This window comes from Nilaparvata lugens, chromosome 14 (assembly GCF_014356525.2).
Source record: "Nilaparvata lugens isolate BPH chromosome 14, ASM1435652v1, whole genome shotgun sequence".
NCBI lineage: Eukaryota > Metazoa > Arthropoda > Insecta > Hemiptera > Delphacidae > Nilaparvata > Nilaparvata lugens.
The window spans coordinates 1,214,652-1,231,365 of record NC_052517.1 but is presented as its reverse complement, the minus strand read 5'-3'; the positions used below and the strand labels follow the sequence as shown (position 1 = coordinate 1,231,365).

The window sequence follows — 16,714 nt, the reverse complement described above, 5'->3', positions numbered from 1 at the left end:
TGGTGTTGTGTATCAAGTTGAGATGATACTGTATCATATTGTGGTGATACTGTATCATTTGTGGTGATAGCATAAGAAGATATCCCATGAATGCTTGAATTTTGTGAAGTGAACAGCTACAAGACTCAACCTATCTCGGACTATGTGTAACCTTATCTAAATTTGGGAGAGGAATAGCACAAGGTTACCTTATTTTTTCTCTTCCTATCATTTTTGATGATGTACTTATTGTATGATTCAATAAAGAATCAAATAGATAAAATAAAGAATCAAATTTTGAAAACTTGTTTCAGGTTTTCGATGAATTCAAGCATAGAGGAAAGATAGCATAAGTAGATAATGCCATGGTTTGTAGAATTCATTCAAAATTTGCAAGTTTTGTATCAAATTATGGTGTTGTGTATCAAGTTGAGATGATACTGTATCGTATTGTGTTGCTACTGTATCATTTGTGGTGATAGCATAAAGGTGCGTACAGATATACGCACCGCGAACATGAGCAATTCACTTTTAATCAGCTGACTATATCTGTATTTTTACAGAAACGGTAAGATACAGATATAAAAAGCTTGGCATCAGCTGATTAAAAGTGCTGATTAAAAGTAACATGAGCAATTCACTTTTAATCAGCTGACTATATCTGTATTTTTACAGAAACGGTAAGATACAGATATAAAAAGCTTGGCATCAGCTGATTAAAAGTGAATTGCTCATGTTCGCGGCGCGCACCTTTAGAAGATATCCTATGGACCATGATATAAGTAGTTTATGTTCCAAATTTCAAGCCGATTACTGTCGACTACTGTCTATAATCATGTTTTAATAAGAACGGCAGAAAATCGTACATCCAAAAATCTATGTGTGTGTGAGGGCCGTTTGTACAGTAAAGCTCGATTTAATCAGCTGGTTGTTTATACTCAAAATGTAACACATAATAAAAATCAATCAAAATCAATTTATTTCCATGAAGAACAAAAAATACAAAATATTCATTTTTTACATTATACTTGGAATTTACACTGCAAGGTCTTGGGACCCGTGCGCAGTGTAAGAGTGTTGTATTTTCATTAAGTAAAAAACAAACGAAACTTGATACGGATTTAATTCAGTTTAAATAGAAATTTAGTTAAAACTGTAACTGTGAAAACGGCCCCAACTGGCTTAAGACCCGCCGCAGCAAAGTAGACCGACGCTAATCCACGAAAAGCAACCCACGCCGTGGGATGTTTTGTAAACCATTGCTAGGCTTCTCCAGACATCTGTGTAATGCATTCAATGAATAATCCACTTGTCAGCTCATTGATTATGAATAACTAGTAGTTCTGTGAACAGTAGACCTCACGCAGTATTCTCATCCACAAGTACCTGATTGAAACTATAGACCTTATGGAAATACAGCAATAGACTGGCTTCTCCACACATCTGTGTAATCACTTGTCAGCTGATTTATGATGAATAATTCTATAGTCTGATTTTTACTCTAATATTGGCGTATGAAGGAGGCTCATTTTTCCTTTTATTATTATCCTTGAAATGCAAAATTTCCAAAAACCTTGTATATACGTCGACGCGCAATTAAAAAAAAAACATACCTGTCAAATTTCATGAAAATCTATTACCGCGTTTCGTCGTAAATGTGCAACATATAAACATTCAAACATTTAAACATTAAGAGAAATGCCAAACCGTCGACTTGAATCTTAGACCTCACTTCGCTCGGTCAACTATACAGCAATGGTTCACAAAACATCCGACGGCTTGGGTTGCTTTTCGTGGGTCTACTTTGCGGCGGGCCTAAAGGTGCGTAAAGACTGTCGCTCTGCTCCGCAACCGAACGTCACTCCAGCAGAGCGATTGATGATCGACCGGCGAGCAACAGTGGTTCGACCAGGGAACGCGAGAAGATCTAACATCTTCCGTAACGTTCATGATGGGTGCGTGGGCGGTACGACTGTGGTACGATGGTGGTACGAGGGCGGTACGAGGGAGGAGCGTGCTCGGTGCGGGTTGGAAGCGCGAATATATGTACGCAGCTTTACAGACAACCAAGTGGGGAGCTACTGGTCAGGTTCAGTTTTTTATACAGGTGAATTTTACAAATCTAAATTATTGCAGATTTGTGTTCCTCGCATACAGACATTATATAGCTGGCCTTATAAATTTGTAAATAACGAATGACTCACTGGAATTGGATGGTAACGTACTGGAGCCTCCAGTCCTGGACATGAGCTGTTGGATGGTTTCCTCCAGCATGGATTGTCTCGATTGAGACTGTTGTCTCTGGTCGGTAACGGTTCGTCTCAGTGTTTGTACCTGCCAAACAAACAACACTAATCAGAAAATAGTTCATAAAATGATAAATGAAAACAGTACAAAAAGGCACAAGAAAATATATACAGGATCATACTGTAAAAGATACTGTAAAGATCATTTTGTTGTAATCTATATATATAAAAGCGAAATGGCACACACTCACTGACTGACTGACTGACTGACTGACTGACTCACTCACTCACTCGCAGTACTAAAAATCTACCGGACCAAAAACGTTCAAATTTGGTAGGTATGTTCATTCAGTTGGCCCTTTAGAGGCGCACTAAGAAATCTTTTGGCAATATTCTAACTCTAAGGGTTGTTTTTAAGGGTTTAAAGTTCGTCTTTTAGCATGTATATTCTTCTTCTACAATCCCAATCTCTTAATTATAATTGAAATTTCCATATCATATGTTACTATAGAACTATAATCTAGATAGAGTACCTCTTCGAAACAGTTGTTAACTGGCAACTAAATTAATAATTTTGTCAGGTTGGCATTAAGTTGAGTTGACTTTGTTAGGTTGGCACCAAGTTGAAGATTTAAATGCATTTATCGCGGAAAAATTGATTAAGCACTGCTACTTCAATCCTGGGAGTATTATATTACTAGCAGTCAAGCTCGCTTCGCTCGCCATATCCGTTTAGCCAGCCGTTTAGTCTGGACCCCCGACTGGATTGTCCTAACATATGATAAAAATGCTCAAATGAAAAATGCAGGCGAGCGAAGCGAGCCTGCTGATTTCATTCTTGGATAATCCAGTCGGGGGTCCAGGGGGCTAGTAATTCATAAAATGATAAATGAAAACAGTACAGAAAGGCACAAGAAAATATATACAGGATCATAGTATAAAAGATACTGTAAAGATCATTTTGTTATAATACTGTATATAATTTATGGTGATATGCCATGGTAAAGTACCGTTTGTTGCTAATGTCACTTATAACTCAAGCCGATAGTCCTTAGACCAGTTATAGAATAGACACGCCCCATCGTATATTCGTACTGAAAGTCGATGAAGCCAACATCTACTGCCATATCGCCATATCGTGACGTCAACATCGGATATAAAACTTTTCTGTAGAGTTTGTTTACATTCTTTTCCTTAGCAGATTATTTATTTATTTATTTATTTATTTATTTATTAGATAGAGCGAACAATACAATAGTCGGAAAAGAAAAAACAGGCTATTGCCCAAAACTTCTTCAATTTCCTGATTTTGTCACAAATCGTCCAAATATTATGTAGGTTATGTTCACTTCAATTTCAACACCAAATCTTCAATCTGAAACTATGAATCAGAATCCGTTTAGTCTGGACCCCCGACTGGATTGTCCTAACATATGATAAAAATGCCCAAATGAAAAATGCAGGCGAGCGAAGCGAGCCTGCTGATCTCACTCTTGGACGAACCAGTCGGGGGTCCAGGGGGCGGAGCCCCCTGGCTAGACGGATATAACGAGCGAAGCGAGCCTGACGGCTAGTCTGAAATAGACACAATCTGCTATGGAGAAAACATTGTAAACAAACTACAGAAAAGTTTTCTATCCGATGATGACGTCACGATATGGCGATATGGCAGTAGATGTTGGCTTCAGAGGCTAGACTTCCCAGCGTGTCTATTCTATAACAGCTGGTCTAAGCTATAGTGAGGTCCACGTTATAATGGCAGTATTTGATTAACATTGCTGTTGCTATCCTTGTCTATCATTCCACAAATCAGATAGCGCTATCCTTTTCTAGCTCCGCAAAGTTGCCTGCCCATGAATACTCCCATAACAACCAATGCAATTCATTTCCTCGTTCAAGTGTGAACACTTCCATAACAACCAATGTAATTCATTTCCTCGCTCATGTGTGAACACTCCCATAAAAACCAATGTAATTCATTTCTTCGCTCTTGTGTGAACATTCCCATAACAACCAATGTAATTCATTTCCTCGCTCATGTATGAACACTCCTATAACAAACAATGCAATTCATTTCCTCGCTCATGTGTGAACACTCCCATAACAACCAATGTTATTCATTTCTTCGCTCTTGTATGAACACTCCCATAACAACCAATGTAATTCATTTCCTTGCTCATGTGTGAACACTCCTATAACAACCAATGCAATTCATTTCCTCGCTCATGTATGAACACTCCTATAACAAACAATGCAATTCATTTCCTCGTTCATGTGTGAACACTCCCATAACAACCAATGTAATTAATTTCCTTGCTCATGTGTGAACACTCCCATAACAACCAATGTAATCCATTTCCTTGCTCATGTGTGAACACTCCTATAACAACCAATGCAATTCATTTCCTCGCTCATGTGTGAACGCTCCCATAACAACCTATGTTATTTATAAAGTTGATGGATTTTACTCTAAATTGTGACAAATTATAGACTTTCATTGATTAATTTAATGAATTCAACTGACTTCTTCTTCGATTTGTCGCCTGCCTTCGGCCAACTCGTCTCGCTCGCATCTCGCCTGGGCCAGGGCAGTCTCCAGGTTGGCGATTTGAGCCAGGCTTTCTCGCTCGATTTCAGACAGCCTGTCGTGGGCCTGAAACATCACAAATAAATTCATTAATCATAGAAAAAATCCATAAATCAATAATACTAAACAATTAATAATACAGTGAAATCTCCCAATAGCGGACACCTCTGGGGATTAGTAAAATTTATTTATTTATTTATTTATTTATTTATTAGAACAGTCACAAACACGACTGTATATACTGTAAAATGACGGCTATACAGAGTTTTCCACTATCGAGAACTTGTGTTCATCAACTTTTTGATATAGAGAAGGTAACCCCGACCATAACAGAGTCATAGTGTGTATCTTCCACTATTATTTAAAAAGGTGACCTTTTTAGCTTGGTAAACTGTCAAGAAAAATAGACACACCCTTCTATTTTGCCTCTTCATCTTTCTATGAAATCGAAAGATATGACTCGTTTATAAAAATGCCATTGAACATTCAATTGATCTATGTCAACACCCTAGAAACATCTTGGTTTGGCAGCTTTCCCAATTATAAATGGCTCTTCAAATTCACCTATCATATTTACAGTCAACAGAACTGTTAATCTTTCCTTAGAAATTTTCCCCCACTACAATTTTCACCATTTAAACACATAGTTTTGTCCGGTAAAGCTCTGAAAAATAGACCAGTCTCATCACAGTTGAAAATGTTCTTTTGTTCAAAGCCTTCACATCAATCTTCTAGTTTTCTTCACCACTGTAAAACAATGTTTTCATCAACAGAATCTGTTGTTGTAGCTTCAATACAGTACTGTTCTTTCTTTCTTTCTTTCTTTCATCTCTCTTGTTGCGTGAAGTGGCTTTAAATGTATGCATTATATAAATAGAACTCTATACAGTACATACTACATAGTACATAGGTACTGTATTTACATCCGTTATTCGGTTTTATTCTCATTCGGTTTTCATCAACAGAATCTGTTGTTGTAGCTTCAATACAGTACTGTTCTTTCTTTCTTTCATCTCTCTTGTTGCGTGAAGTGGCTTTAAATGTATACATTATATAAATAGAACTCTATACAGTACATACTACATAGTACATAGGTACTGTATTTACATCCGTTATTCAGTTTTATTCTCATTCGTTCTTATAAGAGCTCTTTCAAATTTCACCGCTTTTTTGGTGTCCGATATTTCACAAATTTGTCCCTTTTAAGTGTCCGTTAACCGTTATAGGGAGAGTCCGCCATTTAGAGATAATGATGTAAAAGCCTCTTATGAAGAAATGGCGGAGAATAAGAATTTGTCCATTATTGAGAAGTGTCCGTTATTTGGAGGTGTCCGTTAAGAGAGATTTCACTTTACCAAGACAATGTATTAAGAGAGCAGATAGCTTACAGTCACATCATAGAGTCAGCTGATCGGGAGGATCTCAGGCTGGTCACTGAAGCCAGTTACAGTCCGGGTGCTGTAGCTTTGCCTATAGGCGGAGGCCCACTAGACTACAATACTACCCAAACAAATACATCCAACATTTTCGAAAATGTATCTTTACATAAGCAACAGATGCTCTTTTGTATCTTCTCAAAAGCAACATGTTGCATCCGAAAAGATACACAAGGAGCTTCAATGTATCTTTCCATGAGCAACAGATGCTCTGTTTCCATCTTCTCAAAAGCAACATGTTGCATCCGAAAAGATACAGAAGGAGCTTCAATGTATCTTTCCATAAGCAACCGATTCTCTTTTGTGTCTTCCAAAAGCAACGTGTTGCATCCGAAAAGATACACAAGAAGCTTCAATGTATATTACCATAAGCAACAGATGCTTTTTTGTGTCTTCCAAAACCAACGTGTTGCATCCAAAAAGATACACAAGAAGCTTCAATGTATCTTTCCATAAGCAACAGATTCTCTTTTGTGTCTTCCAAAACCAACGTCTTGCATCCAAAAAGATACACAAGAAGCTTCAATGTATCTTACCATAAGCAACAGATGCTTTTTGTATCTTCTCAAAAGCAACATGTTGCATCCGAAAAGATGCACAAGGAGCTTCAATGTATCTTTCCATAAGCAACAGATTCTCTTTTGTGTCTTCCAAAACCAACGTGTTGCATCCAAAAAGATACACAAGAAGCTTCAATGTATCTTTCCATAAGCAACAGACTCTCTTTTGTGTCTTCCAAAACCAACGTGTTGCGTCCGAAAAGATACACAAGAAGCTTCAATGTATCTTTCCATGAGCAACAGATGCTCTGTTTCCATCTTCTCAAAAGCAACATGTTGCATCCGAAAAGATACACAAGAAGCTTCAATGTATCTTTCCATAAGCAACAGAATCTCTTTTGTATCTTCTCGAAAGCAATATTTTGCATCCGAAAAGATAGACAAAGAACTTCAATGTATCTTTCCATGAGCAACAGATGCTCTGTTTCCATCTTCTCAAAAGCAATATGTTGCATCCGAAAAGATACACAAGATGCTTTTTGGATTTAGGTCCTTACACAAGGGCCATCCAACAAATACCGACATTTACAAGGGTCGTTCGAAATGTGTGCTCACCTGACCCAACTCATCCTCCAGTTCGGCGACCTTCTCGAGCGCCGCCGTCTTGGTCTCGCTGTCCTCCATGAGGGCGGCCACGTCGAACACGTTGTCCAGGTAGGCGAGGATCTGCACCCTCAGCTCCTCCGACTCGGTGTTGTGTCGCAGTCGCTCCAGGTAGGCGTCCAACCCCAATTGCGTCAACTCGTACTGTAGGTGCACGCGGTAGTTCATGTCCTCCACTGAGTGCACGACTATGTTCACGAACTGCACGCAGGCTACCTGTTACAAACAGACAAACGTTCATTACTTTAATTACAATTAAACCTATTAGACTACAAGTTTCTTAGACCAGTTATAGAATAGACACGCTGGGAAGTCTAGCCTCTGAAGCCAACGTCTACTGTCATCATCGGATAGAAAACTTTCAGATTGTGTCTATTTCAGAAGGATGTAAATTATTATTCATCAAAATGATGAATAATAACCTATAATATAATAACCTGTAATATAATATAATAACCTATAATAATAACCTAACCTAACCTAACCTAACCTAACCTAACCTCCCGCTGCGCTCCCGCTGGAATAGACACAATCTCCTATGGAAAACAATGTAAACAATTCATAAAAACGGCTCTAACGATTTTCTTCAAATTCATACCATGGATAGCTATTTATAAGCCCTATCAACTGACATGAGTCTCATTTCTGGGAAAATTCCAGGAGCTCCGTAATATTCTTGAGAAAAATGATGGATAATGACTAAAAAACCATGTTCTTCACGGTTTTCTCGAAAACGGCTCTAACGATTTTCTTCAAATTTATACCATGGATAGCTATTTATAAGCCCTATCAACTGACATGAGTTCCATTTCTGGGAAAATTGCAGGAGCTCCGTAATATACTTGAGAAAAATGACGGATAATTACTAAAAAAACATTTTTTCACGATATTCTCAAAAATGACTTGACCGATTTTTTTTTCAAATTCTTACCCTGTATAGTTAGTTATTCATCAGCTCTATCAACGGGCATAAGTCTTTTTCCTGGGAAACTAATGGGGGTCCACCCCATCCTTGAGATATACATGGACAATATCTTGAATGGACTTTGTCACCTCCTTCTCGTGCATGAAGTAGGTTTATAAAAAGAACAGTCATAGTCGAGATATTTAATCTGTAGAACAGCTGTTTTGACGACTTTTAAAAAAATCATCGAATTTCACAATTTAAACAAAGGAAAAAGTACTCTGAAAAAAAATTATTTATACACATATACAGTAGTCTGATCGTAGTTGCAAATATGTTGCCGCCAATCGTCATTATGTTATTCCCCTAGATTATTCTCGTTTAAGAATGAGGCTTACAGTTCAATGAACGAGGAAAGTTATATGAGTGTACCACACCAGATTTTTAGGACAATTTTTTTCGAGTTGGTTGAAAACAGAAAAAAATGAATAATAAGCCCTTTTGATGACTGAACCAGATGTTGAACACAATTCTAAACACATTTTGTCCAGTTATATTTTCCCGTCAGACGCACCGTTTACGAGTAAATTGAGCCTAATGCTAGGACAGTCAAATTATCATCCAACAATGATATGGCAGATGTAGCTATCAGTCTGGTTATCAACTGAGGTATTACATGAGGTCTGGTAAATAATATGAGGATAAATAATTATTTATATACACTTGTTTCTATACAGTCTGTTTCTATTACTTATTCTTGATTGCACCATGGTTGAAAAGGCTCTCTCACAAAGACATGATGTTGAAAATATCTTATTACTAGCCGTCAGGCTCGCTTCGCTCGCCATATCCGTCTACCCAGGGAGCTCCGCCCCCTGGACCCCCGACTGGATCGTCCAGGGATGAGATCAGCAGGCTCGCTTCGCTCACCTGTATTTTTCATTTGAGCATTTTTATCATATGTTAGGACAATCCAGTCGGGGGTCCAGACTAAACGTCTGGCTAAACGGATATGGCGAGTGAAGCGAGTCTGACGGCTTGTAATATAATATTCCCAGGATTGAAGTAGCAGTGCCGAATCAATTTTTTCGCGATAAATGCATTTAAATCTTCAACTTGATGCCAACCTAACAAAGTCAACTCAACTTAATGTCAACCTGACAAAATTATTAATTTAGTTGCCAGTTAACAACTGTTTCGAAGAGGTACTCTATCTAGATTATAGTTCTATAGTAACATATGATATGGAAATTTCAATACCTATTATAATTAAGAGATTGGGAGAAGAAGAATATACATGCTAAAAGACAAATTTAAACCCTTAAAAACAACCCTTAGAGTTAAAATATTGCCAAAAGATTTCTTAGTGCGCCTCTAAAGGGCCAACTGAACATACCTACTAAATTTGAACGTTTTTGGTCCGGTAGATTTTTAGTTCTGCGAGTGAGTGAGTGAGTGAGTGAGTGAGTGAGTGAGTGAGTGAGTCAGTCAGTGAGTGAGTGCCATTTCGCTTTTATATATATAGATATCAATATTAGGAATCTTAATGCCTTTTCATATATAGAACTTGATAGTTAGGCTTCATTTTCCAACATTCAAATGAAGAGCCAGCTAGAATGGTGATTTGTTGTGGAGTAGAGTCGAGGGGATAGGTTGTCGTGACCGTAGACGACTACTTGTACCCTCCTAAAAATTTACCATTGCCGTCAAGTTGTCACCCCGACTGGACCAAAGGTGCCAACTAGTCATGACCGTAAACGACAACTTGACACCTCGCACTCTGGCGTCAGGGTGTCCCCCCCCCCCCCGACTAATTGTCACCTCTTCAGAGAGGAGACAAGTAGACGGGTATGGCTCAGGTCTACTTGTCCCCTAAAAACCGGTTTTAAAAGGGGACAAGTAGTCTGGGTGGCACCTAGTCGCGTACCCAAGCTGTGCTGTGCTTCTAGAATTAAGTTTGTTTTTTTCGGTTCTTTTTTAAAATTATTTCTTTAATATATGAATCTTCTCTATTCGAGTGATAATAATGTGAAATATCTGTTCTATTTTTTGTTTTGAAGCATCTAAATTTGAAAATTTACTTTGTGAACATATTAGTGGTCTGAAAATTTTGCGAAGTGAAGAGCTACAAGACTTAACCTATTTCGGACTATGTGTAACCATATCTAAATTGGGGAGAGCAATAGCACAAGGTTACCTTATTTTTCCTCTCCCTATCATTTATATGATGTATACTTATTATATCAATCAATAGAGAATAAAGAATATATCAACTCACCATGAACTCGACATGGAATACTTCTGTCTATTCTATATATTTGAGTTAGCCATCCAAGTCAAGCTATAAAATCTGTTATCATATATATATATAATATATATATATATATATATATATATATATATATAAGTTAAGATTGCAATTAATCAAATAGTCTTTTTAAAAAATGAATTTATTTGTAACCACATATTACAATATTTTATATCTCGCGATAGAGCTCCGTTCGCTATGTCCGCTAGCTTGGAACTGACTACTAAATACAATGTTACCTTCCACTACAACTATGCTACATCAACAATAATGGAATGAGGAGTGCTGACTATATAAGTAATTAGCTATATAACTCCTCCATCCCTAAAAGAACTTCGGGGGTAGGGTTGTTAACAATGTTTACATTGGGTGAAACTTTTCTACTTAGATAACAATACAATAGAACAATTGACATTAGAATAAAGATTACATACAAAATAATTGTCCAAAAACTTATGTTTGTAGTGAAAATACTTTCTTCCCTTATGGGGGTGTACTTGTTAACAGCAATCGGATTAAAATTAAGATGTTCTAAATTATTGTGAATTCTGGTTCTTGGTCTTCATTCATACTATTGATAATGTTGGCTAGGTTCAATAACTTAGGTCGATATTTTGATTCAGACAAATGATTAAGTATTTTACCATTATAATATATGTATTGTTGTTGCTATTAATTAAATAAACTCCTTTTACAGATTTTGTTATCGTTTCTGCTTGCTTGTCAATTTTTATGTTTTCTTCATTTGGAAAGATACACAAATAGCTATTCAATTCTGGAATCCATTTTACAATACTATTACCTATTTTCATCTTACTATATTACAGTTTGATGTAGTTCCTGATTCAATAATTTCTTTTTCACATTTCAATTTGTCATTACATAAACTTTCTACAGAACAAATAAAATTTGAACTTGTTTTTCTAGTGCATTCACTAGTTAGACCTTCAATTGATATTTCTTTCTTATTATAATTATCGTTGACTTCAGTAAGTATCTGACCTTAGGAATAATAGTTACATATCCATTTTGAAACATACTAGGTACAGAAAACAACTTGTATAAGTTATAATTTGATTCATCTACGATTGGTAAGTTCAAGAAGTAAATGATTTCTTTAGACGTTAGTTTACAGTTTACATTTATCAAATTTTCGAATTCCCACATATTTTTCAATTCAGGTTTCAATGGTAATTTATTCTGATAGTAACCAGCAATCTTGGTTATCTGATAAAACAATTCTTTAGTTGAAATAATGCTAGGATGTAAAACTTTCAATTTGCAAAATGTTAAAGAGTTTTCAATGTCTTGGATCAAACTTAATACAATGTTATATAAAATATTCAACTGGTTCAGCAAATCTCTAAATTTTTCTAGTTCTACATAGTCGCTAAGCTTATCATTTACAAATTTAAATTATTCTCCAACTCATTAAAATTATAATTAACAATGTTCAACGTCTGATTAAATTCAGCAATAAGTTCTGAACTCAATGAATATTGGGCTGATATTTGATCAATCAAACTGTTTTGATTAGTTTTCAAATGTTCAAGTAAATAATCGTATCTTTCACCATCATACGAGTCCAAATTTCCAGTAATAAATTTTATTGCGGCTCCTATGCCATTCACTAGTCCTCTTTTAGATCTCTTATCATTAGTCACACTTATGATATCTAACTTATCTTCTATTACATTCCTAGTATGATTAATAAATTTCAAATAGTTTACTATATCTCTTGCTTTACTACCATTATCAGTTATATATTCTACATTTTCCATTATTGGAATCTTATTTCTAATATTCTCAGATACCTTATCATAATAGATATTCAAATTATCAACATGATCAAAAATACTTTCTAGTTCATAATAGTGGATGAAAGTGTGTTTTGAAATCTCTAACTTTGCAGAGCCTAAATCTGCTGCAATTATTCCTAGATTACTACTTATATTCCTGAATTCTTCAGCTTTAGAAGAATGATTCGCCATACTCATTAGGCAGAGGAGGAACCTGGAAGAACAGGATTTGAATTAGGATCGGTTGTTACTTGTTCAGTTCTCTCATTAGTTTGATCTTGTTCAGTTTCTTAAACTTTCTAGGTCTTTTTATCTTGGATAAATGAATTTTCTCTCTAGTGTTATGATGTCGGGGATTTATTTTGGCAGTTTTAAGTTCTCGATTCACTGATAGGAGAGTTTCTTTGTTGAATTTATTTTTTGTTTTACTTTGTTTTTGTACATTCCTCACATAAACTTCTTTTGGGATTTCTGGTAGTTCTTCTCGATCTTTGTTCCTTTCGTTGATGACATGTTCTTTTCTACTTTGGTTATTTCCTGTATATGGTCAAATAGTCGTTTAGTTTTTTCTTTGTGATTATTAACATATTCGTTAATAAATCTGTTCTGAATGTCAATTTCGAGAATAGGATTAGATTCTATGTGTCCGTATAAAACTTCCAAAGGTGTCAGTTTTGTACCGAGTGAATGCTATTGTTATAAGCATTACGGCGTACTTTACTTTACTTTCAATTGTTTCTGTTTTGAACTCGTCGCGATTATTGAATATTCTGATGTGCTCAATTATCGTAGAATGAAAACGTTCGGCTAAGCCATTTGAAGGCGGATGTGAGTACTTATCCAGTGCATTTTGATTTTGTGCAATTCTGTCAATTCCTTTACTAAGCCATTATTGAATTCACATCCATTGTCGGCAACTATAGTTTGAGGGATACCATGGTGGGAAAAGAAACTAAGCAATTTGTCTGCTACCTCAACACTGTTACAACTTGTTATTGGATAGCATTGTGCGTATCTTGAAAAACTATCAATGATCGTGAGAAATTTCTTTTTCTCAAATGTTATACTGTCCGTGTGAATGATTTGAAGCGGCCTTGTAGCTGTCGGTGTCAAGTTCATTTCTAAATTAAGTGGATTTCGTTCGTACTTTGTTTTGAGACATATCTCACATTTGTTAATAACATTTTGAATATAATTTTTCATGTTGGGCCAATAGTATTTTCTTCTTATCTTATCGTACGTTTCTTGTATACCTCTGTGATTCGTTTTTCCAATATGATAATTATCAATAGTTTCTATTCTGTCATCTTCATGTGTTACATCAAGTACTTTAACTTTACATCGTACAAGTATGAGTTTTGAAAATTTAAAATTTTTGGCAATCACTGAAGCAAATCTTTCATAGAATTCATTTTCAAAATACAAGCTATATCTAACATTAGGCACTAAATATTCTTTCACGAAGTCAATCACATTTTTATCGAAATTATTCTCGTTTTTGAAGTGTTGATTTTTGTTTTGAAAGAATTGACCTTTCTGATTTTGAGTGTGATAGAACTGTTGTCTCTGAGGATAGTTTTGCATTTGATAGCTGGGATTACTTTTGTGTTGGATTTGAGTGTTAGGCTTTTTCAAATTAGAGTGGTCTTGAAAGAAACCAAATTTGAACTGGAAGTCGTTGGATAGCATGTTTAGAGCACTGTCCAACGAACTGGGATTTTTGGTTCTCATGAGAGACCCGAGAGGCTCTCTTAATCCTCTTAGCAATACTCTAAGTGCTAATCCATTTACATACTGACACATGACTTCTGATATTGTAGGTTGTTTGTTTCGGAAATACGAGATCTGTAAATTCAGAAGTTTTTGGATTCGTTCATAGAATGAAAAGGGTGATTCACCTGATTCTTGTTTTAGTTCAGCCATTTCAAGATTGAGAGTGAAGCAATCTCTCTTGTCCATGTAACTATTGATCAAAACTTTTCTTACGTCAGGCCATGCATAAGTGTTAGAACTAGTAACAATGTCAAGAGCTGGGCTTTTAATACGAGCAAGAATAGTAGAATACAAGTATTCGTTTTGGAAATCATCTGGATTGGCAGTTACGTAAAATTTCGCTACAAGTTTGTCACAAATTGAAATAAAACGATTTAGCATAGTAGGCTCTCCTGAATACTCAGGGATCATGTCCAAGAATTCTTTCTTAAGGGTAGGTACAGTTTGGGGATTGGTTGCTTTATCATTGTTGGAATTCATGGCTCTTAGTTATAGATAAAATTACAAGAAAAAGAAATACGAAAATAGTAAGTAAAATTAATATTATCCAAGTTTGTAAATCACAAAAGTTTGTTACTCACAATACTAAAATCGAGTTCATCTTGTCACAGTCCCGGGTTGAAAGTCTTCAAAGGTGGAAGTCCTTAGAAGTTGAAGTCCGTAGTAGTCTTTAGAAGTTGAAGTCCGTAGTAGTCCTTAGATGATGAAGGTCCTTGGTTGTCCTGATATTGAAAGTCTGTTGCTTTTTCTTGATTCAATTTGTAGATGAAATACGGTATTGTTAACACTTTACTATACTGTTCACTTATTTTATAATTTTTCACACATGTCCCGATATTAGGTGACTGAGTAAGAATATAATTTTGCAATTAACACTCACGAATTTTAATAATATAATAGTTCACCAACTTATTTAATTTGTTACGAAGTTATTTTGATGATTGTTCACTTATTTAAGTCCCGATGTTAGGTGACTGATACAACTTTTTCGTAAGTTCATGAACACTTCATTAACGGTTAAAACCGAAAAACCAAATTCTCGTTTTTGAAGTGTCCTACCGACTGCGCCAGTTAAGATTGCAATTAATCAAATAGTCTTTTTAAAAAATGAATTATTTGTTAACCACATATTACAATAATTTTATATCTCGCGATAGAGCTCCGTTCGCTATGTCCGCTAGCTTGGAACTGACTACTAAATACAATGTTACCTTCCACTACAACTATGCTACATCAACAATAATGGAATGAGGAGTGCTGACTATATAAGTAATTAGCTATATAACAGCTATATACACCATGAACTCGACATGGAATACTTCTGTCTATTCTATATATTTGAGTTAGCCATCCAAGTCAAGCTATAAAATCTGTTATCATATATATATATATATATATATTATATATATATATATATATATATATATAAAAGCGAAATGGCACTCACTGACTGACTGACTCACTCACTCACTCGCAGAACTAAAAATCTACCGGACCAAAAACGTTCAAATTTGGTAGGTATGTTCAGTTGGCCCTTTAGAGGCGCACTAAGAAATCTGTTGGCAATATTTTAACTCTAAGGGTGGTTTTTAAGGGTTTAAAGTTCGTCTTTTAGCATGTATATTCTCTTAATTATAATTTAAAAATTTCCATGATAATATAGAACTATAATCTAGAGAGAGTACCTATTCGAAACAGTTGTTAACTGGTAACTAAATTAATAATTTTGTCAGGTTGGCATTAAGTTGAGTTGACTTTGTTAGGTTGGCACCAAATTGAAGATAGAAATGCATTTATCGCGGAAAAATTGATTGGGCACTGCTACTTCAATCAGAACTATTCCTGGGAATATTATACTACTAGCCGTCAGGCTCGCTTCGCTCGCCAAATCCGTTTAGCCAGACGTTTAGTCTGGACCCCCGACTGGATCGCCCTAACATATGATAAAAATGCTCAAATGAAAAATGAAAAATGCAGGCGAGAGAAGCGAGCCTGCAGATCTCATTCTTGGACGATCCAATCGGGGGTCCAGGGGGCAGAGCCCCCTGGCTAGACGGATATGGCGAGCGAAGCGAGCCTGACGGCTAGTAGTATAATATTCCCAGGAATAGTTCTGATTGAAGTAGCAGTGCCCAATCAATTTTTCCAAGTTTGTTTCAATCAAGTTTGATAATAATTCTGTGAAGAGTCGAAATAGCTTAAATAAAAAACTGAATCATTCAACTCACCATAAATTCTACATGGAAGACTTCATAGTTGATGAAATAGTCCATGAGTGTCTGGAATCGTTTCTCTTCATGACAGGTGTCTTTGAATTTGTCAAATGCGCACAAAATTATTTCATGGCCGCCTTTCACCAGACAAATCGCTGCCAACAACTCCAAAACCAGCGCTTTTGTCCTGCAAACATATAAGAAAAATTACTACTGGACCACATTCAAAACTACTCTACTATTAACTAGCTTATAAGAAGTTCATTCGAAGAGAGCTTTTCATTCAAGAATTTATCAGAGGCATAC

General features: G+C 35.9%; 1 protein-coding gene across 1 annotated transcript in view; it reads right to left on the bottom strand.

Moving 5' to 3' along the window:
• Positions 1-16,714, bottom strand: part of LOC111057335 (formin-like protein) — a gene marked incomplete at its 5' end in the record, with an annotated part of 66,348 nt that overhangs the window by 28,402 nt on the left and 21,232 nt on the right. The window contains 4 exons of the mRNA XM_039441130.1: positions 2,184-2,313; positions 4,750-4,878; positions 7,364-7,627; positions 16,424-16,595. Of these exons, the coding sequence (XP_039297064.1) occupies positions 2,184-2,313; positions 4,750-4,878; positions 7,364-7,627; positions 16,424-16,595 (695 nt within the window). The remainder of the gene's footprint in view (positions 1-2,183; positions 2,314-4,749; positions 4,879-7,363; positions 7,628-16,423; positions 16,596-16,714) is intronic.